The sequence below is a fragment of the Rhinoraja longicauda genome, chromosome 3, assembly GCF_053455715.1.
Source record: "Rhinoraja longicauda isolate Sanriku21f chromosome 3, sRhiLon1.1, whole genome shotgun sequence".
Lineage (NCBI taxonomy): Eukaryota > Metazoa > Chordata > Chondrichthyes > Rajiformes > Arhynchobatidae > Rhinoraja > Rhinoraja longicauda.
This window is the reverse complement of record NC_135955.1, coordinates 65,196,237-65,222,234: the sequence shown is the minus strand read 5'-3', so window position 1 is coordinate 65,222,234 and position 25,998 is coordinate 65,196,237. Positions and strand designations below refer to the sequence as shown.

Below are 25,998 nucleotides of genomic sequence, written 5' to 3'. Positions count from 1 at the left end.
TTCCCCCACCACCTACTTTCAGTCTGAAGAAGAGTCTCAACTCGAAATGTCACCCAACCTTTATCTGCAGAGATGCTGCCTGACCCGCTGAGCTACTCCAGCACTTTGTAGTCTATCTTAAAATAAAATATTGGTAAGAAAACTCAAGTGCAAAATCTTGATGAGCAATTGCAGCAAAACTCAAATGATTCACCACCTAAAAACTCTTGGTACTGGACTGCAGATTTTTCAGACATTTGTATGTTACTTTTGTTAATACTCTAACCCACTTTGGATTTGCTTTTTTAACATTAAACAATGATTTAATAACTTTTCAGTGAATCAGTGAGTTTAAAAACTGTACAGAGAACACAATCTGGTAAGTTCGAAAAGAGTGTGGGAATGGGGCCCCTATGTTTACAAGGAGTGAGGGAACAGCACCTCAGCAAGTTCATAGAAAATTCTGGAAATGTGAGCCTGATTAGTTTATGTACATTGAAAATAGGACACTAGATTTGAAAATGGAATCCTGGAAATAGGACTCAAGAGAAGGTAGACACAACATGCTGGAATATCTCAGCGGGACAGGCAACATCTCTGGAGAGAAGGAATGGGTGACTTTTCAGGTCGAGACCCTTCCTAGGACTCTAGAGAGTTCAGAGGACGCTTGGGAATGGAGCCCAGTGAATTTAAAGGGTGTGGACAAAATCTCACCTGGCAAGCCAGGTGCTGAACCATCTGAATTTCTGACCAATCTGATGGCAGATTATTGGAATTTTGCGATGCACAGCTCTATGCACTTGGTTATGGACTGGGTTTACTAATATTGCAGTTATCCCTTTGATGCATGAAGGCTGTTGATACCAGAGTCTTGTGTATAATTCCTTTTTATTTTTAAGTATGGCCAATTTCCTGCCTCAAGACTTTGATGAAAATATTTGGAAGAATATTGATCTCGTAGTCATGTTGGTTACCATGAATGCAGTCAGTGTTGACTGGTACTCCCACAATTTCTTCTCTAGCTTCCCACAGCGTCCTCGGAGATATCTGATCGGGAGGTTTATCTACTGTGACCGCACCCGATCTCTGAGATGTTGCTCTGATCCCTTTAACTGGCTGACAGGCCAGGAGAGGCCAGTCCTCAGTATCATTGGTAATAACTGGGTCCATTTAGCTGATATTGGTTGGCCACTTGAACCTTGTCAGGCAGTTTGAGTTGAGTCTGGACTAATTCTACACTGTGATATTAGTTTATTTTCAACTGCTTTCCAATTCAGCCCCAGAAAGTTTAGAAAATAGGATTTGCTGTACATTGCTTTATATTAAGATATAAGTTGAGATGTGATTTAAAAACACATTAAGTCATGTTCAGTGCATCAAATATTTCCACATTCGATAGTTATGCTGAGATCATGCTACGATAGGTGGAGATGGAGACAGTGTAGAGGAAACAAGGACACTGCAGAAGGACTGGACAAGTTAGGAGAGTGGGCAGAGCATTGGCAGATGAAATTCAGTATAACAAAGTGCATGCATTTTGGTAATAAGAATAAAGGTGTAGATTATTTTCTAAATGGAGAGAGAATCCAGAATTCAGAGGTGCAAAGGAACTTAGGAGTGCAGATGCAGGACTCCCAAAAAGTTAATTTGCAAGTGGAATCAGTAGTAAGGAAGGCAAATTCAATGCTAGCATTTATATCAAGTGGACTGAAATACAAAAACAGATATAATGCTGAGGCTCTATAAGGCGCTGGTCAGCCCGCATTTGGGGTACTGTGAGCAAATTTGGGCCCCATATCTAAGGAAGGATGTGCTGGCTCTGGAGAGGGTCCAGAGGAGTTTTACAAGAATGATTCCAGGAATGCTTGCGTTAGCATATGATGAGCGTTTGACAGCAGTGGGCCTCTACTCGCTGGAGTTTAGAAGGTTGAGGGGGGACCTCATTGAAACTTATAGAATAATGAAAGGCATAGAAAGAGTAGATGTGGAAAGGATGTTTCCACTGGTGAGAGAGTCTGGGACCAGAGGTCATAACCTCAGAATTAAAGGGCGATCTTTTAGATAGGAGGTGATGAGGAACTTCTTTAATCAAAGGGTAGTTAATCTGTGGAACTCATTGCCACAGAGGTTTGTGGAGGCCAAGTCAGTGGATATTTTTAAGGCAGAGATAGACAAATTCTTGATTGGAACGGATGTCAAGAATTATGGGGAGAAGGCAGGAAAATGGGATTAGGATTTAGGAGGCAGAGATCAGCCATGATTGAATGGCTGAGTAAACACGATGAGCCGAATGACCTAATTCTACTCATAACTTGTGAAATTATGCATTTATCACTGTGTGAATGCAACTTGATGGTTAATAATTAGTTCACTGGCCTCATATTATAGGATAAGGTGCTTCTGTCATTCTGAATATATTTTTGGTCATTTGAAACTGTAAATATAATTTGCAGTTATATAGCACATTTAAAGAAACTGGCCTAAACTGTCTCTTAATTGAGTGTAAAAAAAGGTGATATAGGAACAGGACGGAAGAAATAGGTAGAGTGAGCAAAGATTTAAGAGAATCTGTTTTGAATTAAATTTGAAAGGCTTTACGGAGGTAATTGCAACAGGCTAAAACCAGTTTTAGAGTAGAACTTCTATATGCATGGAGAAAGTTATTTTGTATCTTAAAATGTCCACGGGGTTATATCCGAAGTCTGGCGATGTAGTTAAATTATGTTTTCACTTTATTGTCCTTTAATGCACTATTGTCAATTGGCTCGACTCATACAAAGCAATGAAGGAGTTTGAGAGGCTGCATCTTTGTTTAATAATTGCTTCCCTGAAGCTTCTCAGTTGATTTGAAAATCTTAGAGCACAATCAGAATTTCTAACTTATTTAATTGTAATTTTAGCAAATATATATTTACAATATATCTTTGTTTGGATTTTGATATGACTCTATTTTGAAATAAAAGCTCCAAGAATAACATTAATACGTAACTGGATATGCTTGCTTATGCCTACAAACCCTGTTTCTTTTTAGACATTAGAAAGGTTCTTGGAATTTGGCCTGGTAATGTTTTTGACACCGAAATATAAGCTGTTACATTTAATAGCTATAGTGAATGTTCAGACAGGAAAAATTCAGACAAGTTTGAATTTTTAAGAATTCTCAAAGATATTGTAATATTGCAGATATTAACTGCCTTGTCTTTCATTTCTAGGTTGTTAAATTGAGAAAAGATGTAAAGAAAGCAAGAATTTTAATCATACGGAAATTATCGAGAAACATCGCCGAGCTGAAAAGGAAAAAGTTGGTAACTCAATGTTCCTGATATTTGCTGGGAGACAGGGAGAGTGCAAAAACTGCCATCATAACACCAATAGTCACCAAGGGCAAGAATGCAGCTATACTAAATTTAAGGGAAACTTGGTTTCATAACATTTTCATCCATTTTCCATGGCATTTTCCAATTGCATTTGGCCAAATTAACAGATGAGCCATTTGTCCAACAAGAAAACAAGAGTCGAGTGTTTTATTGTCATACGTACCGAAACAGAACAATTAAATTCTTACTTGCAACAGCACAACAGGTTTGGAAACACAGTACTCAGTATATAATAAACAAAGTTCAATAACTAAAAATTCCCAAAGTAGTGTAAAATAACACCAATAAAACCAAAAAAGTCTGAAGTCCCTAGTCTGAAGTCCCTAGTGCAACCCAGACAGTTCAAAGTTTGGAATTTAGTTGGAGTTCATAGTTTTCAATAGACTGATAGTTGTTGGGAAGAAGCTGTCCCTGAACCTGGACATTAAAATTTTCAGACTCCTATACCACCTCATGGGAATAGGGCAGGGACACTGTGCCGGGTTTGGTATAATTTCAGATTGGGGTGAGCTACCTCTCGACATTAATGGGTTCTGTCTCCGTTCTGGGTAGCGGAGAGAAGTTGAGTCCGGCAGATGGGAAACCAAACAACTCTTGAGAAATAAGGGAGAAGCGTTTTTACTTGGGTACATGGACAGGAAAGATTTAGATGTGGGCCAAACGCGGGCAGATGGGACTAGTAAAGATGGACCTCTAGGCTGACATGGGCAAGGTTCTGCCCTGTGTGACCCTGAGAGGTAAATATAAACTTACGGCCAAGCCATTTGAAGGTCACAGCTATCAACAGTCGAACAATTAAATTTAGTGATGAATAAGAAGCTGGACTTGGATGATCACAGATGTTTCAAAGGGCTGAAGAAGATCACATAGGTAGGAAGAAGTGAAGAAAGGAGATGAAAACAAGAAGAGTTTTTAAGAATGTACAAATTTGTAAATTCTGATTCACAAATTGAACCACAATATGTTCTGCTGCAGTTGCACAGGGCATTGGTGAGACCACACCTGGAGTATTGCGTACAGTTTTGGTCTCCTAATCTGAGGGAAGACATTCTTGCCATAGAGGGAATACAGAGAAGGTTCACCAGATTGATTCCTGGGATGGCAGGACTTTCATATGAAGAAAGACTGGATAGACTCGGCTTGTACTCGCTGGAATTTAGAAGATTGAGCGGGGATCTTATAGAAACTTACAAAATTCTTAAGGGGTTGGACAGGCTAGATGCAGGAAGATTGTTCCCGATGTTGGGGAAGTCCAGAACAAGGGGTCACAGTTTAAGGATAAGGGGTGTGAGAAACAGGATAATTAAACCACCAGAAACAGGATACTGGAACAACCACTCTACCAAGGACAGGGCTATTAAACTGTCCGGGGGTAGAGATAGGCTGGATGATTGAACTACCATGATGCCGGGGACAGGGCTATTAAACCGTCAGGGGGTAGAGACAGATTGGATGATTGAACTACCACATGTTCGTTGGAGCACTGAGAGTGTGGTACGGGGAGAGAGGCAGACTGGACAAAGGGCCATAAATTTAGGAGAGTGTCAAAGCAGCAGGGATGGGTTGAAATGGGTTGTGAAGGTAACTAAGGGTCATGTGGATAACTACTGCGCTTGCTCAGGCTTTGTAAATGAATATTGCAAATACGCCCCTGAGTGGGGAACTGCCAATTGCCATGCACATACAATGTATGATCTGGGGGGGGGTACCTGGGGGCGGTACAGAAGATTGTGCACCTCAGCGCTCTGATTGGAAGGAGCCCGAAGGGGAGGAGGATTCAGCAGAAGGGAGGGAAATTCAACGAAGTTGTACTGTATAAAGAGAAGGCACTGTCTTTGTCTCGGTGTGTCTCAGTTTAGGGAGGCACCCGGTTCTGCAGACCCGTTAATAAATTTCTTGTTTCCACGACTTTGTCTCTGGCATCGTGATTGTGAGCACTCACATTTTACATCTCACAAGCTTGGGGGCTCGTCCGGGATCGCCACTCCGGCCGCTTGGCGGAGGCACGAAAGGAAGGGAAGGTGCACCCTGCTGATTTCAGCAGTCCCTGATCTCCTTGCTTGCCATCAGCGGTTTGAGCGAGTGATATCTGGACAGGAGACTCGTGGAAACAAGAGGGAATCCGGTATCCGGAGTTCTGCCGACAGGAACAGTCGGACAGGGGATCGGAGGGAAACTCTGATCGGGATCAATCGAGCAATTTCTGTGCACGGGACCCGGGTAAGAAAATTGACTATTAAGTATTATTCGGGCGATTGGGTTCTGTCGGACGGGAAAAGTCAGACAGGGAGGATAACAGATCGGGAGGGGAGTTCTGATCGGGAGGATAACAGATCGGGAGGGGAGTTCTGATCGGGAGGGGTAGGGCGGTAAGCCCAACCCCAGCATTCCGCCTGATAGTCCGTTGGGGCGAATGCGGGTTCTGTCAGACAGGAACAGTCGGACAGGGATACTGTCGGACGGGATAAGTCGGACAGGGGGATACTGTCGGACGGGATAAGTCGGACAGGGAGGACACTGTCGGACGGGATAAGTCGGACAGGGGAATACTGTCGGACGGGATAAGTCGGACAGGGAGGATACTGTCGGACGGGATAAGTCGGACAGGGGGGATTCTGTCGGACGGGATAAGTCGGACAGGGAGGATACTGTCGGACGGGATAAGTCGCACAGGGAGGATACTGTCGGACGGGATAAGTCGGACAGGGGGATTCTGTCGGATGGGATAAGTCGGACAGGGAGGATGGGTAATTCTTGTGTTAAAAATAATGACCCAGGGGATAAAAATGTACCAAGGGAAAGGGACCAAAGGAAGAAGGTCCCAACATTCCACCCGATAGTCCGTTGGGGCGAATGTTACAACTCTGGGGAGAGGGAGGCACTGGGGTTAAAAATAAGGAGATTATGATTAAATTCTGTTATTTTGATTGACCAATGGAACCAATAAAAGGGAGTTCAGTCTGGTGGCCACGACTGGGCTCCGATGAGGATTGGGTACGGCAATTCAAAAGTTCAAAAATTCAAAAATTCAAAAGCTTCCCCTAATCTGGAGGAAAGTTGTTATGCAGGCTGTTGGGTTCCCCAGGTACGTTTACTAAAATCCAATTTGTGGAACAAGAGGTGAAGTACCTGGGCCACCTAATTAGTGGGGGGAAACGAAGAATAAATCCTGAAAGAATCGCAGGAATCACAGGCTTGCAGATGCCTCGGAATAAATATTAAAGGAATATAGTAGAACTATAAAAGATAGAAATAGCGTAATAGGTAGCACAGTGACTATAGAGACGGAACGGAGTGAGAACAAGGACTGTATAAAGATGACTAACATAAGACCAATACAATGAATAAAATAACTGCAGTTGAACTACTAAGTAGGAAGTTCCCCGTATCCAAAGAGGATATTAAAAAAACACTCTGAGAAATGGAAAAAAAGGACGAAAAAATTGGTTACGAAATGGCCCACGGAATGATATAAATATGATATAAATTTTGATATAAATTGCGATATATTTATATTTTGATATAAATATGTGTGATGAAATGGGAGTGTTGATTCAGAACTATAAGCCTAAGGATAAATCAGAAACCCGAGTAGAAAAGGAAAAAGAACTAGACGTACTTAAATTGTTTAGAATAGAAGGAGAAAGGCTGAGAAAAGCATACCAGGAAAAGAATAGCACCCCAAACAAGGGTGAAAAACCTGAAAAACAGCATGAAAGTCAGGAGCTTCAGGAGGAAAAAATCAACTCTGTACCCAGCCTAAGAGACCCTGGGTATTCACCTCCCTATTCCGACCAGGACGGAACAAAACAGTGCCCTTTGGTAGAAGGGAATAGTGGAGATAGAGGGAGAAGTCACAACTTGGAACGATGGGCAAGACATAAGGGAATATCGACAGAGAAGGGGGCAGCGAGAAAAGGAAAGGATGAAGCAAGAAGCACGGGAACTGGAAGCAGACATAAAAAGGCTGCAGGACCTCAGGGACAGAAAGATTTATGGGACCTGTCAGGCAGCAAATGAGGAGTATGAGGGAGGCAGCAACACAGAATCACAGGCAAGTAATCAGCAGGCAGCAGAGAGAGAGCAAAACTGTGAGAATGAAGCAGAATTAGAAAGTGATGGGGAAAGAACAAGGGAGTGTAGAAGGGAAATAGAGGCATCCATAAAGCGCTTAGAGATAGAGATAAGGGAGATGGAAAAAGATATGGAAAGAAAAAGAAAGGAAAGCTAGGGGTACGCCCTGAGAAGTATGAGGTGGGAAAGTATACAGATAGACCCACAACAAGAGATGGTGAACGAGAGACAGGAGCTGAGGGGGAGAATGATGCCATTACTATTGAAAAAAGGCAGGACAAACCCAGTATATTCCTTGGGCGACGCGAGACCTAGAGGGGCTGAGAAACGCCTTGCCCAACATCTGTTTGTAAATGCAGAAAATGGGATAGCCTTCGGGGTGTTGACTCAAAGGAGGAGGGGAATCGGCAGCCCGTGGCATTTTTATCAAAAATATTGGACCCAGTGTCACGAGGATGGCCTGTCTGTATACAGGCAGTGGCAGCCACAGCGGTCCTAGTAGAGGAGAGCAGGAAATTGACCTTCGGGGGGGTTTTGGTGGTCTCCACCCCACATACGGTGAGAACAATATTGGCACAGAGGTCTCAGAGGTGGTTGACAGACTCAAGGATATTAAAATATGAAGCTATCCTAATGGAAAAGGATGATTTGACCCTGATTACGGACAAAAACTTAGACCCATCTCAGTTTTTGTACCCGCCCGAAGAAAAGGAAAAAGGGACAGAGAAGCCAGAACATGATTGTAGCGAGATAATAGAATTAGAGACCAAGAGTAGGGAAGACCTGGAGGAACAGCCTCTGGCTGAGGGAGGTCGATGGTTTATAGATGGGTCATCTCGGTGCATAGATGGGAAAAGACACAGTGGATACGCCATAATTGACGGGAATACATTAAGTGATATAGAGGCTGGGCGATTACCTGGGAGCTGGTCAGCCCAGCCCTGTGAGCTCTATGCCCTGATGTGGGCATTGGAGTTACTTGAAGGCAAAGAAGGCACCATATATACTGATTGGAAATACCTCCTAGTGGTGGTGGCTCACTTAGAATTCGAACCGCCCCACGATAGGATATAGCAGTATCCCCCTACGAAATGTTGTTTGGGTTACCTTATTTGGGAAAGATAGAAGGAATACCCACCCTAGAGGGTAGTGATGTTTTCTTAAGGAACTATGTACTGGCAGTATCTCGTTCTATTACAGAATTAAAAACCAAGGGGCTGTTGGCACAGAGTCCCCCTCTCGACTTTGCAATCCATTCTGTGAAGGCGGGAGACTGGGTTCTTGTGAAATCGTGGAAGGAGGAAAAATTGCAACCCCGTTGGACTGGTCCGTATTTGGTATTGTTGACCACGGAGACGGCAGTGCGGACGAAAGAGAAAGGGTGGACACACGCAGTGCGAATAAAGGGATCAGTGGAACCTCCGGCTGAGGAGGACTGGACAGTAAGGCAAGGGAGGAAACCACTGACTCTGATCTTTGAGAAAGGACAATTGAACTAAAAGATTACAATGCAGTGCGTGGCACTGGTGTTCACGATGGTTGCCACTGTAAGTAAATGCATGGACGGCTGTGATAAATGTTACCACCCCATCAGGTATGGTGGACAAACCAGAAGGTCTTTTACCTATCATTCTTATGCGCATGACTCATGTTATACCCATAGGACCAGAACCAGCTGTAAGGAGGTGGGGGTAGAATACTACTTAGTGCAGAATTTGGGATACACAGGAATGAGGATGTATGGCACCTGCCCCAGAGGGGAGAGATGGTTTTGCTTATGGAAAGCCGGGCAGTGGGGGATGGGGACCCGGTTGGGGAAGGAACATCTAGACAGGCAAAAAGAAATCCTAATAAACTGGCTACGAGCAAAAGGGATAACCCGACTAGCCTCACCAGTCCCACCAGTCCCATCAGTCCCAACTAAGAGACCTCAAGTACATGTATCCTTATACGAAGAGATACAGGAGCAGATAGAAATTCCTGAATTGGGAGGGAATCTCTTTGTGGACCTGGCTACCAGGATTGCTCAGACGCTGGATGTCAAGGACTGCTCATTTCATATTATGGGCCAGCCACCTGGGCTCAGGATGGTTCCTGGGGATATCGTACATGCTAAACCGGCTAATACGCTTACAGGCTGTATTAGAGGTGATCACTAATCGAACGGCTGCCGCACTAGAAATGTTGGCAAAGCAGCAAACGCAGATGAGAACAGCAATATACCAAAATCGATTAGCCCTGGACTACCTCCTAGCCGAAGAAGGAGGGGTATGTGGGAAATTCAACCTCTCTAATTGTTGCCTGAGTATTGACGATAACGGACAGGCAGTAATGGACATATCCGAAGGAATCCGGAAATTGGCGCATGTTCCGATACAAAAATGGAACTCAATTATGGGCATTGGATGGTGGGATTCCCTCCTGGGAGGATCATGGTGGAGAACGGTGGCACAGGTGATCTTATGTGCACTGGCTGGGCTGATCTTTGTCCCCTGTTGTGTACCTTGTTTTAGGGAGCTCATAACTAAGAGCATAAGTCAGATGCAGGCTGTAGCAGTGCCAATGGGGACAAGAGGGGAGGTGCAGAAAATCATGATAATGCGGCCAGGGGAGGTTTTGGATTCCCAGAGTAAGGAAATTAGGAGAATGCTACATCAGTTGGAGACAAAGGAGTTTAAAAATGGGGTTTAATCAGGGAATGCGTAGCAAAAGAAAAAGGATGGATTGTGAGAAACAGGATAATTAAACCACCAGAAACAGGATACTGGAACAACCACTCTACCAAGGACAGGGCTATTAAACTGTCCGGGGGTAGAGATAGGCTGGATGATTGAACTACCATGATGCCGGGGACAGGGCTATTAAACCGTCAGGGGGTAGAGACAGATTGGATGATTGAACTACCACATGTTCGTTGGAGCACTGAGAGTGTGGTACGGGGAGAGAGGCAGACTGGACAAAGGGCCATAAATTTAGGAGAGTGTCAAAGCAGCAGGGATGGGTTGAAATGGGTTGTGAAGGTAACTAAGGGTCATGTGGATAACTACTGCGCTTGCTCAGGCTTTGTAAATGAATATTGCAAATACGCCCCTGAGTGGGGAACTGCCAATTGCCATGCACATACAATGTATGATCTGGGGGGGGTACCTGGGGGCGGTACAGAAGATTGTGCACCTCAGCGCTCTGATTGGAAGGAGCCCGAAGGGGAGGAGGATTCAGCAGAAGGGAGGGAAATTCAACGAAGTTGTACTGTATAAAGAGAAGGCACTGTCTTTGTCTCGGTGTGTCTCAGTTTAGGGAGGCACCCGGTTCTGCAGACCCGTTAATAAATTTCTTGTTTCCACGACTTTGTCTCTGGCATCGTGATTGTGAGCACTCACATTTTACATCTCACAGGGGGAAGTCTTTTAGGACCGAGATGAGAAAGTTTTTTTTCACACAGAGAGTGGTGAATCTGTGGAATTCTCTGCCACAGAAGGTAGTTGAGGCCAGTTCATTGGCTATATTTAAGAGGGAGTTAGATGTGGCCCTTGTGGCTAAAGGGATCAGGGGGTATGGAGAGAAGGCAGGTACGGGATACTGAGTTGGATGATCAGCCATGATCGTATTGAATGGCGGTGCAGGCTCGAAGGGCCGAATGACCTACTCTTTTCTATGTTTCTATGTCCTCGATTCCACAATCTGAAATGGAGTGATGCAGCTTTGCTGTAGCTTTGCTGCTTGAACATCAATCACATTACTTCCTTTATCATGTATCTGCACACTGGAAGGTTCAATTGTAATCATGTATTGTCTTTCCGCTGGCTGTATAGCACGCAACCAAAGCTTTTCACTGTTCCTCGCTACACGTGACAATAAACTAAACTCAAACTCAAACTGAAGTTTACTAATGTTAAAGAAGCATTATAACATCTGAACTACAACCATAATGATTGCTAATAATAGCTTTACATTAATGCATTTGGATATTTCAAGTGGTAATGCAATTTTTCAAAAATTGGATATTTCTAAGCAAGATCTTAGAAGATTTTGGGCATGAACTTGTATCTGATAGCTCTTAAAACTTGAGAAACGTGTTTTGTCGTTTTATAGGATGATGAAAATCCTGAATTCACTCTACTATACTAATTTACATTTTATGCACATGATTTATTATAATAGATTTATTTGATTTTTTTAATGGAAGCAATCTTGCTGTGTAGAAATTACTTTCAGTATCCAACTACGTTATTTACGATGTTTTTATCATTGTTACGTTAATGTGAGAATATGAATTTTTACAAAATAATATTGCTTAATTACACTCAGCAGGCTAGGCAACATACAGGCAGGGAAAGGACAGGTGATGTTTCAGGTCATAACCCTTCCTTAGTCCCAATCCAATATGTTGCCTGTCTTTTTTCCCGTTCTCAGATGCTGCCTGACCTTCTGAGTGCTCCCAGGAGCTCAAGATTTTTTGCTCAAGATTCCAGCATTTACAGTATCTTGAATCTCCATTTTAGCAAGTATCCAACCTGATTACATTTTTGGATGTCTTTGCAGAGGAACACAAGATGCTGTCATGAAGAATCTACGACGAGCAGAAAGATTACTGGAGGACATCCATACAATGAAGGTATTGAGTTGCACCCAGAACACATGAAAATAGAGCAAAAATGGGCCACCTGATCATTTAAACCTGCCATCCCATACAATACATGGCTGACTGTCTGTGGCCTCAACTTTTTTTCCCAAGGTTTTTTCCATAACCCCGATTTCCCCAATGTTTCAAAAAATGTATCTATCTCCCCTTTAAATGTCCTCGTCTCCACTTTCCAGGTGAAAGAATTCCAGATGTTCCAGTTCTATCAAAATGATAGAACTTTATTTATCCCAGGAGGGTAATTGGTCCGCCAACAGTCATAAAACACAACAAGATACATGAAACATGGAATTAAAGTGACGAGCCCAGGATTGGGGATGTGCAAGGATTGTGGAGGGGGGAGGGTGAAGGGAATTAAGTCTACCCCACGACAGAACGAGGAGGAGTTGTACAGTTTGATAGCCACAGGGAGAAGACCTCCTGCGGCGTCTGTGCTGCATCTTGGTGGAACCAGTCTGTTGCTGAATGTGCTCCTCAGGTTGGCCAGTGTGTCATGGAGGGGGTGAGCTGTATTGTCCAAGATGCTCTGCAGTTTGAGGAGCATCCTCCCCTCCAAAACCATCACCAGTGAACCCAACTCCACCCCCAGGTCTGAGCCAGCCTTCCTGATGACCTTGTAAATTCTGTTCTTTACCCTGCTACCCCAGCACACGACAGTGTATAAGATGGCAATGGTCACCACTGATTGATAGAACATATGCAGCATCTTACTGTAGACATTGAAAGAGCGGAGCCTCCTCAGAAAGTAGACAGCTCTGTCCCTTCTTATACAGTGCCTCAGCGTTCCCTTGTAACCATCCTTTACATAGAAAAGCCCTCTCTCCTTAACTAGGGAACCAACAACAGTTCAGTATTATGAATGATGAAATATTGATTTGAGGACATTTGATAAATAGATTTGTTGTTTAAAACAAATATTTTTAAAGAATCGGTAAAGTTGTTCAGATGTGAACAATTTTAAAAGTACGCATTAAAAACATGCAGTTTTACTCTTGCGTTTCTCTGGCATCATCATCGGTTGTGTAAGCTATACTTTTTTTCCCTCCATCCTAAACAGACATCGTCTTTCTTCTTTCCACCAATTCCCCTCTGTAACTTGAAACACTTTGTTTTCTTACTTTTCCACTTATGATAGTCATTGACTTGAAATGTTAACTCCTCACATATGCTGCTTGACTTCTTGACCTGTATCTCCAGCTTTTTTCTGTTTTTCTACTAAATAGTACTTTAAAAAAAAATGCAAATGCTCACAATCTGGAATGTTAAAAATGTCAGTTTTGTATTTGTGCCATTTTCCTTTTCATTAGTTGGTACAGTGCATATCAAAGGAACAACCAATTTAAATTCCATGTCAACAAACTAAAATATTACATATGTGAGACTTTGCATTTGTAACTTTATTTTTTATGAATAATAAATATCATGAACAATTAAATACTGTGTCAATTATAAAGTCATAATAGCAGGTAAGCAGGCCCTTCAGCCTACCATATCTGTGTTGGCCATCAAGTACGTGTCTTGTACTTTTCCTGTTTTCCAGCATTCAGCTCATGTTTTCTCTGCAATAGGTATTTGAAATGCCTATCTAAATATTGTGAAAACACATGCCTCCTCACCACCTCAGACAGTGCATTCCAGATTTCAACCGCCTTTAGTGTGGAAAATATGGATATGAAGACCTCGTACCTTCTGCCAATGCAAAATTCCTACAGTGTTATCTACATTTATCTTTTTTACATCTTCAAAGCAGCTGTAAAAAGTGGCCTGTTGGAACAGCATCAATTCTATCACGACTGTTACATTTTAAGGAATGCTGTATATGTGTGTTGGACTTTAATTTCTATTTCATTTGGTTGTTTTTGCTTTCCCATGTTGGCTATATTCAAAAGCAAATACATTTTTAGAATCATCAAAAGAGCTAAGCAGCCGCAACAGTTTCCAGACATGTCTCTTTCTCTCTTTCCTGACCCACCCATTCCTTCATTAACCCGTGTCACTGAAAAAAAAATCAACAGTTCTTAGTACATCTATGCTGCATCATTGAATCATGGAAATTGATAGTGCAGAAGGTGACCCTTCAGCCCATCTTATCCAGGCCACTCAATAAAATGAGGCCAACCTCACTTTCCATTTCCTGGTACAAAGCAGTTTGACTGCTCATCGTGGCACTTTCGAAATGAGTCATACATTTCCACGTTGTCCATTTCAAACCCCAGTCTGTAACAGACTTCCAATCACAAAGACATTTGTCCACCCACTAATTCTTTTGCCTGAATTAATTTTGGATCCAGCTTTCCACTTTGTCGTGTATCTCATGGGCTTTTACTTTTCTAAATCAATGTGCTTTATGGTACTTTGTCACACATTTTGCTAATATATTGAAGACTAGCGACTTATGTATGAATGCATAGTAGCCAAAGTGCAGGTTGTATTTAATGCAAAAGTCAGAAATTGTTACATGCAGGAATTGGCGGGAGAGATTCCATTCTCAGGTTCTTCTCTGGAGCTTACTGTCTGTGAGAGTGCTGGAAACACTGTCAATTGCAACTTTCAAGAGTGAATGAGACAGGCACTTGAGCTAAGATGTTTTGCCAGGCTACAGGAATGGGACTGAATAGCCTCAGCATGGACTCAATTAAACAAATGGTTTTCATCTGTAACTTACTAAACCAAGAATCGTATGAAGGCATTCAATACAGTACCCCTTATTAAACCCAGAGGTTACCTCTTCAGAAGATTCAATGAGGCGTCTCAGATGTGATTGTTCAACTGTGTGTCCTTGTATCTCTTATGTCTGTGGAGACTATCCTTAATTATCTTTTGACTATTATGCTTTGCACTGTCACTTGGTATTATTTCTGATCAATCTTTTTTTTAAACTCTTTTTAAATAATGATGTCATTTTAACATTCTTTTTGTCCTCCAACTTTATTCCTGGAGCCAAAGAGAATGACGGTCAAAATCTTCACACACATTAGCAATCTTGTCCTATAAGGATTCTTCAGGCCAAGATGTTGGAAAATTATAGAACCACCCGTGCTCCTTTGTAACCAGGCCCAGTGATTTTTCAATTGCTAAAAGATGTTGGATCACTCGTTATTCTCTATCATGTACAAAATTGAATGCACTTTGTTTTCATTAACATCAGTTGCTTTGCCTGTATAGTTGATTCTTTAATCATGGTAGTGCAAAAATCCATTTAGAACCATAGCCACTTTTCATGCCCTCACTATAAGATTACAATTTTATTCTCTGATGGCCTTATCTTATTCTTACCTGGACTTCCTGTGTGAATCTGCGTTGCCAGGTTTGAATGCCTGAGACCTGCAGGAAAAATGTTCTCCATGTTTGGGGGAGTCCACAACCAGTGGTCACGGTTTAAGAATAAGGGGTAGGCCATTTAGGACTGAGATGAGGAGAAACATTTTCACCCAGAGAATTGTGAATCTGTGGAATTCTCTGCCACAGAAAGCAATGGAGGCCAATTCACTGGATGTTTTCAAAAGAGTTAGATTTAACTCTTGGGGCTAACTGAATCAAGGGATATGGGGAAAAAGCAGGAATGGGGTACTGATTTTGGATGATCAGCCATGATCATATTGAATGGCGGTGCTGGCATGAAGGGCCGAATGGCCTACTCCTGCACCTCTTTTCTGTGTTTCTCAAACCTCTAAGGAAGTAGAGTTGTTGATAAGCTTTCACTGTGATTGTGTCATTGGGATGATGGGCGCAGGAAAAATCTTCAGAGAGGTGCTGCCTAAAAATTTAATGTTGACATTCTCCACTGCCGTTCCACTAATGACGACAGGTTTGTGAATCCTCAATCCTTGGTCTTGTTAATGCTGGGATTGTTGTTCTGGAACCATTCAATCAGATTATTGATAGATAGATTATTGATCTCCCTTCCTGTTGTTTAAATCGTGTCTAGCTGGACAGTCATGGGCATAAAGAGTGTAGAGCAAGGGACTGAGCACACAACCTTGAGGTGCTGATTGTTATCAAGGTGGAAGTATTATTGTCAATTCATACATTAAGATCTGCTGAGGAAGAAGCTCTGAGAAATAATTAGAATAATACTATTAATAGTCGATCGATTTTTAGAAATCAAAGGAATCGAGGGATATGTGTTTAGGGCAGCAAAGGTTGTGAATGATCTTTTTGAACAATGGTGCACAAAAGAAATGGCCTACTGTCGTTTCTTTTCATGCTTGCATTCTTTTTGGACCTCCATTTGGTATATATTTACAGGTTTAGAATATAGGACATTTATTCAGTATCACACCACAAAATCTGCATCAATTCATAAATAAAGCATGAATTCAAGATAATGACGCACATGGTTTTTAAAAAACATTTGTGCAAGAATCTCCACCTAACCCCTGTTCTTTTGAATATCAACACCAGGAGATCCACCCACACAGAAAGCCCTATTCTGGTTAGGACCCATGGTTGAGTATTTTGGTCATTTGACTCTTCAATGTAGTACTGAGGGAATGCTGCACTGTTGTGTTGTTGTATTAAGGAAGAAAAAATAAGTCTTGGCTTCCCTCTCAATACAATGGGACTATTCCCAAATAAATATTCAAGCTACTTCCATAACTGATGTGATAAATGTAGATTATTGTCATTAACTCAGAACATTTTGTGGTTCCGGCTGTGTTGGCTACCGGATTTTCTGCATTCATCAGTATTTTTATATTTGTAAGCACCACTCAAAATACAGAAATTAACTCCAATATAGTGACAGCTGCTAACCTCTTTTAACATATAGCAAACAAATATGAACCGTAGTTTTTTCAACGATTCATTGTATTAGATTTACGCTGGGTCTATCACTCATTTGATTTTACACATCCAAATAATGTAACTGGGTAAATCTTTATACTTTATTGAATGGAAGGCATTGGTGAACACTATAAAGTGATTCATAAGAACAGCATGGCCTATCTTTTTTCTTTGTTTTCTCTTTGAAATTTGGTATTTACGATGGCAAGCCAGAAAGGACGTCCAGTGGTTTGAAAAGAACATAGAGTTTCACAAATATTATCATATTTACTAATAAAAGGCAGATTACCCTTTATATATTTTTTAAAAACAGTTAATTATTCTTGTCCTTTTGACATTCTGAGCAGTGGTTCTGAGATCTATTTTTGTCACTAAGTTGTTTTGCAGAGGATAGCCACATGACTCAAATGAAAATGGTTCACAGCTACTGGTATCCAAAAATCAGGAATGCTGGCAGTGGAAGTAAAACCAAACCTGCAAATGGGAGAAACATTGGAGATAAATTTGGCCTGGAACATTCAGAGCACCACAGGAGAGGAACAAAACTGACTACAACTTTGAGACAAAGTTACCAGTGCATTATGGAAACTTTAAGAACAGCTATTGATATAGATCGTTTATTTCATAATCTCCAATAATTATTAAATATTGTCAACTACAGTCTATTCATGGTTAATATTTTAAAATATATGATAGTGGGGGAAAATGGCATGTTGATTATACATTTAAATATTAATTATTGGGGTGTAAACAGACTAATTTGAGACATTGCAAATAGGCTAGATAGGGAGAGTTTTGAACCAAAGGTTGGATATGAGTATATGTGGGATTATAAACCTTTTCTTAAATGGGCAGATAAATGGAAGCTGGAGTTAAATCTGAGCAAATGTGAGTTGTACTTTGGGAGGTTGGAAATAAGGTGGAAGTATATACCTAATGTCAAGGGTGTTTTATTGTCATTTTGTTCTGAAACGGAACAATGAAATTCTTACTTGCAACAGCACTGAGTCTGGACATTACAGTTTTCAGGCTCCTGTACCTTTTTCCCGATGGCAGGACTGAAATAAGAGTGTGGCCAAGGTGGCATCGGTCTCTGCTGTCTGCTTTTTTGAGGCAGCAACTCCTCTAGATCCTTTCAATGGTGGGGAGGTCGGTACGCATGATGGACTGGGCAGCGTTCACCAATTTTTGCAATCTTCTTCGTTCCTAGGCATTCAAGTTGCCGAACCAGGCTGTGATGCAATCAGTCAATATGCTCTCTACTGTACACCTGCAGGGGTTTAAAAGACTATTTGTTGACATACCAAATCTCCTCAATCTTCTAAGGAAGTAGTGGCATTGATGGGTTTTCTTTAAGATTGCATCAATGTGCTGGGCCCAGGACAGATCTTCAGAAACATGGAATTGGTGTGTTTGACTCACTCCACCACTGCCCCATCGATGAAGACGTTTGTGGATCCTTGTCCTTCTTCCAATGTCAACAATCAGTTCCTTAGTTTTACTGATGTCGAGAGCGAGGTTGTTGTTCTGACACCATTCGGTCAGTCAATCGATCTTCCTCCTGCATTCTGACTTGCCGTCATCCGTATTCGTCCAACAACGGTATAGTCGGTGAATTTGGAGTTAGAGTTGCAACTTTAAAGGAGATGTGTGGAGAATGTTTTTATGCAGTGGTGGGTGCCTGGAACATGCTGCTTGAGTTAGTAGTGGAGGCAGATATGATAGGGTAATTTTGAAGGCTTTTGGATAGGCACGTGTATGTGTTGGGTATTGAAGGATATGTGCAGGCAGAGAAGTTTAGTTTAACTTGACATGTTCGCAACAGATATTGTGGGCTGAAGGGCCTCTTTCTGTGCTGTGATGTTCTTTGTACCGTGTAACAGCAGTGATGAGAGAATTTGAGATGCTGTTTGACATAGAGGTCAATTTGCACCTTCTGCCTTTGTTCTTGTGATTGTAGGGATTGTGGTTTTGGGAAAAGTGGCAAAAGAAACAAATCATTACAGTGGATGGATTTTCTAGATGATAATATTACTACGGTGTGCCAATAGTAGTGAAGGGAATGGATATTTATGCAGTGGAAATGGGTAGATCAAGTGAGTTTCTTTTTCTTGGGTGTTATCTGAGTATTGTTTCGTGTGCACCCGACAAGCACATAGAGAATATTCCATCACACTTCTGGCATTTATCTTGTTGCCGGTGGACAAGTTTAGAAAATAACAGGAGTTCCTCACCATACATTAACAGTAGCTGTTAGTTTCTGGTGATCTTCCAATAGTGGAGGATTTAGTGACGAAGATGTAAATGAATGTCATGGAGATGCGCATCAATTGGTGTTGGTCATTGCTTGACACTTTCGTAACATAATATTTATTACTTGCCCGTTTTCAGCTTGCGTTTGGACGTCATCCGTATATTGCTGCATGTAGACGTGGACTGCTTCATTATCTGAAAAATTGATCCAAATACAGAAATCATCAACCAACAGCTTCTCTCTAACCCTGCATTGTATAAAAAATAATCAATGAAATGACTTCACGTTGTTTGCCCATGGACACAGCATTAAGCAAGTCGGTGTTGATGTGCCAACTAAGAACATTTCTTCACCTCATAAACCCACACAGGAAGTGGCGGCGCTGCGCAGCAGCTGCGGCTCGCCTGCAGTCCGTTTGTCTTTTGTGTTTTTTGTCTTAATTGTAGTGTTTGGATGTGATGTAGTGTTTTTTTGTGGTTGTGTGCTATGTGTGGGGGGGAACTGTAAAAATAGTCTCTTCCGCACGAAGACATGATCTTTTTTCTGGGTCGTGTCTCTATTCCCGTTGCGGCCTACCATCGGCCAAACACCTGGAGCTGGCGGCCTCCAGCTGGGACCACCTGGGGCTCTGGTTCGCAGAGCCCGCGGACTGTACTCACCACCTGCGGAGCTGGCTGCCTTCGGAGGCTGTGGTAGCGCTGCGAGTGCGGCTGCGACTTGCCTTCGGAGGCTCCGGGGGCTTCGGCCGTGGGCCGCATGGATGTCGGAAGCTCGCAGGCCCCTGGGTGGGGGTCGATATCGGGAGCTCCAGCAGCGGCAGCGTCTTCGCCCGCCCCGAATTGCGGGGCTTGGGTCGGCCTGCTGCGAACATTTCACCGTCCGCCGCGACCTGGAATAGGCCACGGGATTTTCTCTGCCCGGCGGGAGGCTTCAATGTCGGGAGCCCCGACCGTCCTGACGTGGCATGTTCAACAGCCTGACCGCGGGAGAAGACAGCAGGGAAGAGAAAAGACATTCTGGCCTTCCATCACAGTGAGGAGGTGACTGGAGGAGACTCTCTGTGATGGATATTTTTGTTTTTGTTTTGTGTTGGTTTTGTGATTGTGTGTGTTATTGCTTTATTTTTATTGCTTCTTATTGTTGGACTGTGGGTAATGGAATTTCTCCAAAAGATATGATTTTTTGGATGACAATAAAGGCTATTCTGATTCTGATTCTAAATGCAACCACTTTTCTTTGTGCCAAGTGCAATCCTAGCTACAAGGGGTCTTCTGTCTGCTTATAGATTTCATTTTTATTAGACTGCCTTGCTCCATCCTTGGTTTAATGTGGCCCTGTAAGAAAAGATATTTCTATGTCACATTTAGATTCAAGCTCTAAGGCCAAGTGATTCCGGCAAATCTAACATATCGGGAGATAAAATTGGCGTGTCAAAAATGTAATGCTACGGTGGTTATGGGAGATTTCAACATGCAGGTAGACTGGGAAAATCAGGTTGGAAATGGACCCCAGGAAAGAGAGTTTGTAGAGTGCCTTCGAGATGGATTCTTAGAACAGCTTGTACTGGAGCCTACCAGGGAGAAGGCAATTCTGGATTTAGTGTTGTGTAATGATCCTGATCTGATAAGGGGACTAGAGGTAAAAGAGCCATTAGGAGGCAGTGATCACAACATGATAAGTTTTACTCTGCAAATGGAAAGGCAGAAGGGAAAATCGGAAGTGTCGGTATTACAGTATAGCAAAGGGGATTACAGAGGCATGAGGCAGGAGCTGGCCAAAATTGATTGGAAGGAGGCCCTAGCAGGGAAGACGGTAGAACAGCAATGGCAGGTATTCCTGGGAATAATGCAGAGGTTGCAGGATCAATTTATTCCAAAGAGGTGGAAAGACTCTAAGGGGAGTAAGAGACACCTGTGGCTGACAAGGGAAGTCAGGGACAGCATAAAAATTAAGGAGAGGAAGTATAACATAGCAAAGAAGAGTGGGAAGACAGAGGATTGGGACTCTTTTAAAGAGCAACAAAAGTTAACTAAAAAGGCAATACGGGGAGAAAAGATGAGGTACGAGGGTAAACTAGCCAATAATATAAAGGAGGATAGCAAAAGTTTTTTTAGGTACGTGAAGAGGAAAAAAATAGTCAAGGCAAATGTGGGTCCCTTGAAGACAGAAGCAGGGGAATTTATTATGGGGAACAAAGAAATGGCAGACGAGTTAAACCGTTACTTTGGATCTGTCTTCACTGAGGAAGATACACACAATCTCCCAAATGTTCTAGGGGCCGGAGAACCTAGGGAGATGGAGGAACTGAAGAAAATCCACATTAGGCAGGAAATGGTTTTGGGTAGACTGATGGGACTGAAGGCTGATAAATCCCCAGGGCCTGATGGTCTGCATCCCAGAGTACTTAAGGAGGTGGCTCTAGAAATAGTGGAAGCATTGGAGATCATTTTTCAATGTTCTATAGATTCAGGATCAGTTCCTGTAGATTGGAGAATAGCAAATGTTATCCCACTTTTTAAGAAAGGAGGGAGAGAGAAAACGGGTAATTATAGACCAGTTAGTCTGACATCAGTGGTGGGGAAGATGCTGGAGTCAATTATAAAAGACGAAATTGCTGAGCATTTGGATAGCAGTAACGGGATCGTTCCGAGTCAGCATGGATTTACGAAGGGGAAATCATGCTTGACAAATCTACTGGAATTTTTTGAGGATGTAACTAGGAAAATTGACAAGGGAGAGTCAGTGGATGTGGTGTACCTCGACTTTCAGAAAGCCTTCGACAAGGTCCCACATAGGAGATTAGTGGGCAAAATTAGGGCACATGGTATTGGGGGTAGGGTACTGACATGGATAGAAAATTGGTTGACAGACAGAAAGCAAAGAGTGGGGATAAATGGGTCCCTTTCGGAATGGCAGGCAGTGACCAGTGGGGTACCGCAAGGTTCGGTGCTGGGACCCCAGCTATTTACGATATACATTAATGACTTAGACGAAGGGATTAAAAGTACCATTAGCAAATTTGCAGATGATACTAAGTTGGGGGGTAGTGTGAATTGTGAGGAAGATGCAATAAGGCTGCAGGGTGACTTGGACAGGTTGTGTGAGTGGGCGGATACATGGCAGATGCAGTTTAATGTAGATAAGTGTGAGGTTATTCACTTTGGAAGTAAGAATAGAAAGGCAGATTATTATCTGAATGGTGTCAAGTTAGGAGGAGGGGGGAGTTCAACGAGATCTGGGTGTCCTAGTGCATCAGTCAATGAAAGGAAGCATGCATGTTCAGCAGGCAGTGAAGAAAGCCAATGGAATGTTGGCCTTCGTAACAAGAGGAGTTGCGTATAGGAGCAAAGAGGTCCTTCTACAGTTGTACCGGGCCCTGGTGAGACCGCACCTGGAGTACTGTGTGCAGTTTTGGTCTCCAAATTTGAGGAAGGATATTCTTGCTATGGAGGGCGTGCAGCGTAGGTTCACTAGGTTAATTCCCGGAATGGCGGGACTGTCGTATGTTGAAAGGCTGGAGCGATTGGGCTTGTATACACTGGAATTTAGAAGGAGGAGGGGGGATCTTATTGAAACATATAAGATAATTAGGGGATTGGACACATTAGAGGCAGATAACATGTTCCCAATGTTGGGGGAGTCCAGAACAAGGGGCCACAGTTTGAGAATAAGGGGTGGGCCATTTAGAACGGAGATGAGGAAGAACTTTTTCAGTCAGAGGGTGGTGAAGGTGTGGAATTCTCTGCCTCAGAAGGCAGTGGTGGCCAGTTCGTTGGATGCTTTCAAGAGAGAGCTGGATAGAGCTCTTAAGGATAGCGGAGTGAGGGGGTATGGGGAGAAGGCAGGAACGGGGTACTGATTGAGAGTGATCAGCCATGATCGCATTGAATGGCGGTGCTGGCTCGAAGGGCTGAATGGCCTACTCCTGCACCTATTGTCTATTGTCTATTGTCTATTGTCTATCGTGCTGGTAAACAGGCAGCTGGTGCTTGATTGCTTTGCTGATGACCTCTATCATTACTTAGCCAATTATTGTGAATTAGATGATGAGATGATAATTGCCCTTGCTGGATTTGGCCAACCTTTCTGGACGTGTCATCCTCTGAGCTATTTTTCCTATTGTTCGGTGATTAACAAAGCTGCTGCTTGACCAGATGCTGCTGGTTCAGAGACAAATCTTTCTATAGCTGGATATTGGATTAGTAATCTTTAGTGAAGTCAGCCTTTTATTTATGTTTCTTTGAGTGAAATTGTTTGCTAATACATTAGCTTTACCTTTTTATATTTGGTTCAATGGTTTCCTCATTAACAAGTGTACTAAAGTACAGTTAAATACTTTTTTTACATACAGATCAGCAAGACAATCCCCGTACGTAAGCACAAAGTACAGTTAGTACAAAATATACAGAACAGCTGATTGAGTTCCATATGCAAGAGGCACCATTTTGGTTCTGGTTGGTTCTGTTACCTTTATAGTTGTGGATCCTCTATCACTTTCCTCTGTCCATTAGTTGTATTGATACCATTATTCGTCACAATACTGTTAGTCTTTCATCGGAATCATTGATAATTGATCACTTAGTTCTGCCTATGATTTTGATCATTTACGGGGGATTAAGTCCTGTGTTACATTTTTTAATATGTCTATTGCTGGTGTCGGCATGTACAATGAATCAGAGTTGGTCAATAGTGTTAACCTGCTGTAACCTGAACGCCAATTATGCACTAAAATAGTAAATGATCCCAGTATTATACTCAACCTCCAAACAACATTGCTCAATGCTACTTTTAATGCATTCATTAAAGTAAGGCTTTCCCTGAAGTTAGGTATCAAGTGGTGAAGCTAAGCTACTTTCAGAAATCTAGAGTATCACAAAATGCTGGAGTAACTCAGCAGGTTAGGTAGCATCTAGGAGAGAAGGAATGGGTGACGTTTTGGGTCGAGACCCTTCTTCAGACTGATGTCAGGGGGGGCGGGACAAAGGAAGGCTATAGGTGGAGACAGGAAGACAGTGGGAGAACTGGGAAAGGGGGGGGGTGAAATCTAGAAATGACTATTTGATTTTGATTTTATTTTATAAATAATGACCTCAGACTCACATCTACAAGAAAAAAACCCCGTAAAAATTCAATGAAATTAAAAATCATTTACTCATTGTAAAGCCTTGGCTTTAAGTGACTTAACTGCTGATGTGCTAATTGAAGAACGATATAACATCAGCAGAATATTGTGTCCTTAATTGTGGAAATGTTTTGCAAGTGAATCTTTCGGAAGTGTTCTAGCACAAGCAAGGTAGATTCGTCAGTGTATTAAAGCCATTGGCCCTTGTAGCACTGAGTAATGCTTGTACTCTTGGCCAGACGGTAAAGCAAGCAAATTTCAAATGAAGTTCTAAGGCACAGGAAACGCACCACCCCCACTTCAAAGCATCTTTTGGCTCCTCCATTAAAGCACATTCTGTCCTCCACAATCCCCACTGTGATTTTCATTTCGGTTCTTCTCAACCCCTACCCCACCTACTCCTCCAATTCACCCTTTATTTGTTCCTTACTCTTTCTATCTGCCTTCCATCTCAGTTCAGTTTCAGTTTAGTTTATTGTCATGTGTACCAAGGTACAATGCAGAGCTTTTGTTGCCTGCTAACCAGTCAGCAGAAAGAATACATGATTACAATCAATGCATTTACAGTGAATAGATACATGATAAGGGACTAACATTTAGTGCAAGGTAAAGCCAGCAAATTCCGATCAAGGATAGTCCGAGGGTCATCAAAGAGGTAGATAATAGTTCAACATAATTAAAGTGTTGCTGTTGAAATAGATATTTAAGAGCGTGCAGCGATTGAAATATGTGTTTGTACATCTGCTTCTGTGGCTAGCACGCAAATAGTTGCCTGTGTTGGCCGCTATCTTAGAAGCAAAGGGGTATGAGATCTTTCTCCCTGCTTTGCCATAACTCTGTTTCTTTGCTTCCCCTCATGTAATTAACGCCAAATAAAGATGTTATTGTTTTGAAATCATTACCATATCAAGCAGAATGTTTTAACTTGAGTGTAGTTTTGCACAAGTTCAATTGTAAGAGTTGTGCTTTGAGTTAAGGGGCAGCTGATTGCCTGTGAATGATTAAAAAAAGTCTGTAAATATCAGGCAGCTGTGTAATTCCGTGACATTTTTACCAGCAAATATTTCACAATCATATTGTGAAATTTTAAATTATTATCTGGAAATAACCTCCTACCTCTCTAAAATAATGTCTGGTTTTGCAGTTTGTTAAAACCTGGCTATCTCGTGGGATTCCCTGTATTTTTTTTACCCAGCAGGTTGAGCAATGCTGTTGAAATAGTTCAGTGGTTGATGGTCTGAAGTAATAAATTGTTAGACAATGAAAGTGTGTTTTGTTTAGAAACATATCCAAAGTAAATTTAATTTAAATCATTTGAGGTCTGTCCTTTTCTGTATCAGGTAGTAAATTATTTTATTTTTAGTTTTGTTTAAAGATACAGCGCGGAAACATGCTCTTCGTCCCTCCAAGTCCACAGCGATCACCTGCACTCTAGTTCTGTCCTCCACACTAGGGGCAATTTACAGTAGCCAATGAACCTACAAACCTGCAGGCCTTTGGAATAAGGAAGGAAACCGGAGCACCTGGAGAAAACCCATGCAGTCACAGGGACAACGTACAAACCCCACACTGACAGCACCCACAGTCAGGATCGAACCCATGTCTTGACGCTGTGAGACAGCAGCTCTACTGCTGTGGAATCTAAGCAGCATAGGAGCACCACAAGGCTGCGTACTCTCCCCTCTCCTTTACTCTCTACACCAACGACTGCACCTCCACAGACTCCTCTGTCAAGTTCCTCAAGTTTGCAGATGAAACTACCCTG

At 42.3% G+C, this 25,998-nt stretch overlaps 1 protein-coding gene across 1 annotated transcript in view; it reads left to right on the top strand.

Moving 5' to 3' along the window:
- srfbp1 (serum response factor binding protein 1) overlaps nt 1-25,998 on the top strand; it is a 157,116-nt gene that overhangs the window by 54,224 nt on the left and 76,894 nt on the right. The window contains exons 2-3 of the mRNA XM_078396295.1: nt 3,192-3,280; nt 11,973-12,045. Coding sequence (XP_078252421.1) covers nt 3,192-3,280; nt 11,973-12,045 — 162 coding nt within the window. The remainder of the gene's footprint in view (nt 1-3,191; nt 3,281-11,972; nt 12,046-25,998) is intronic.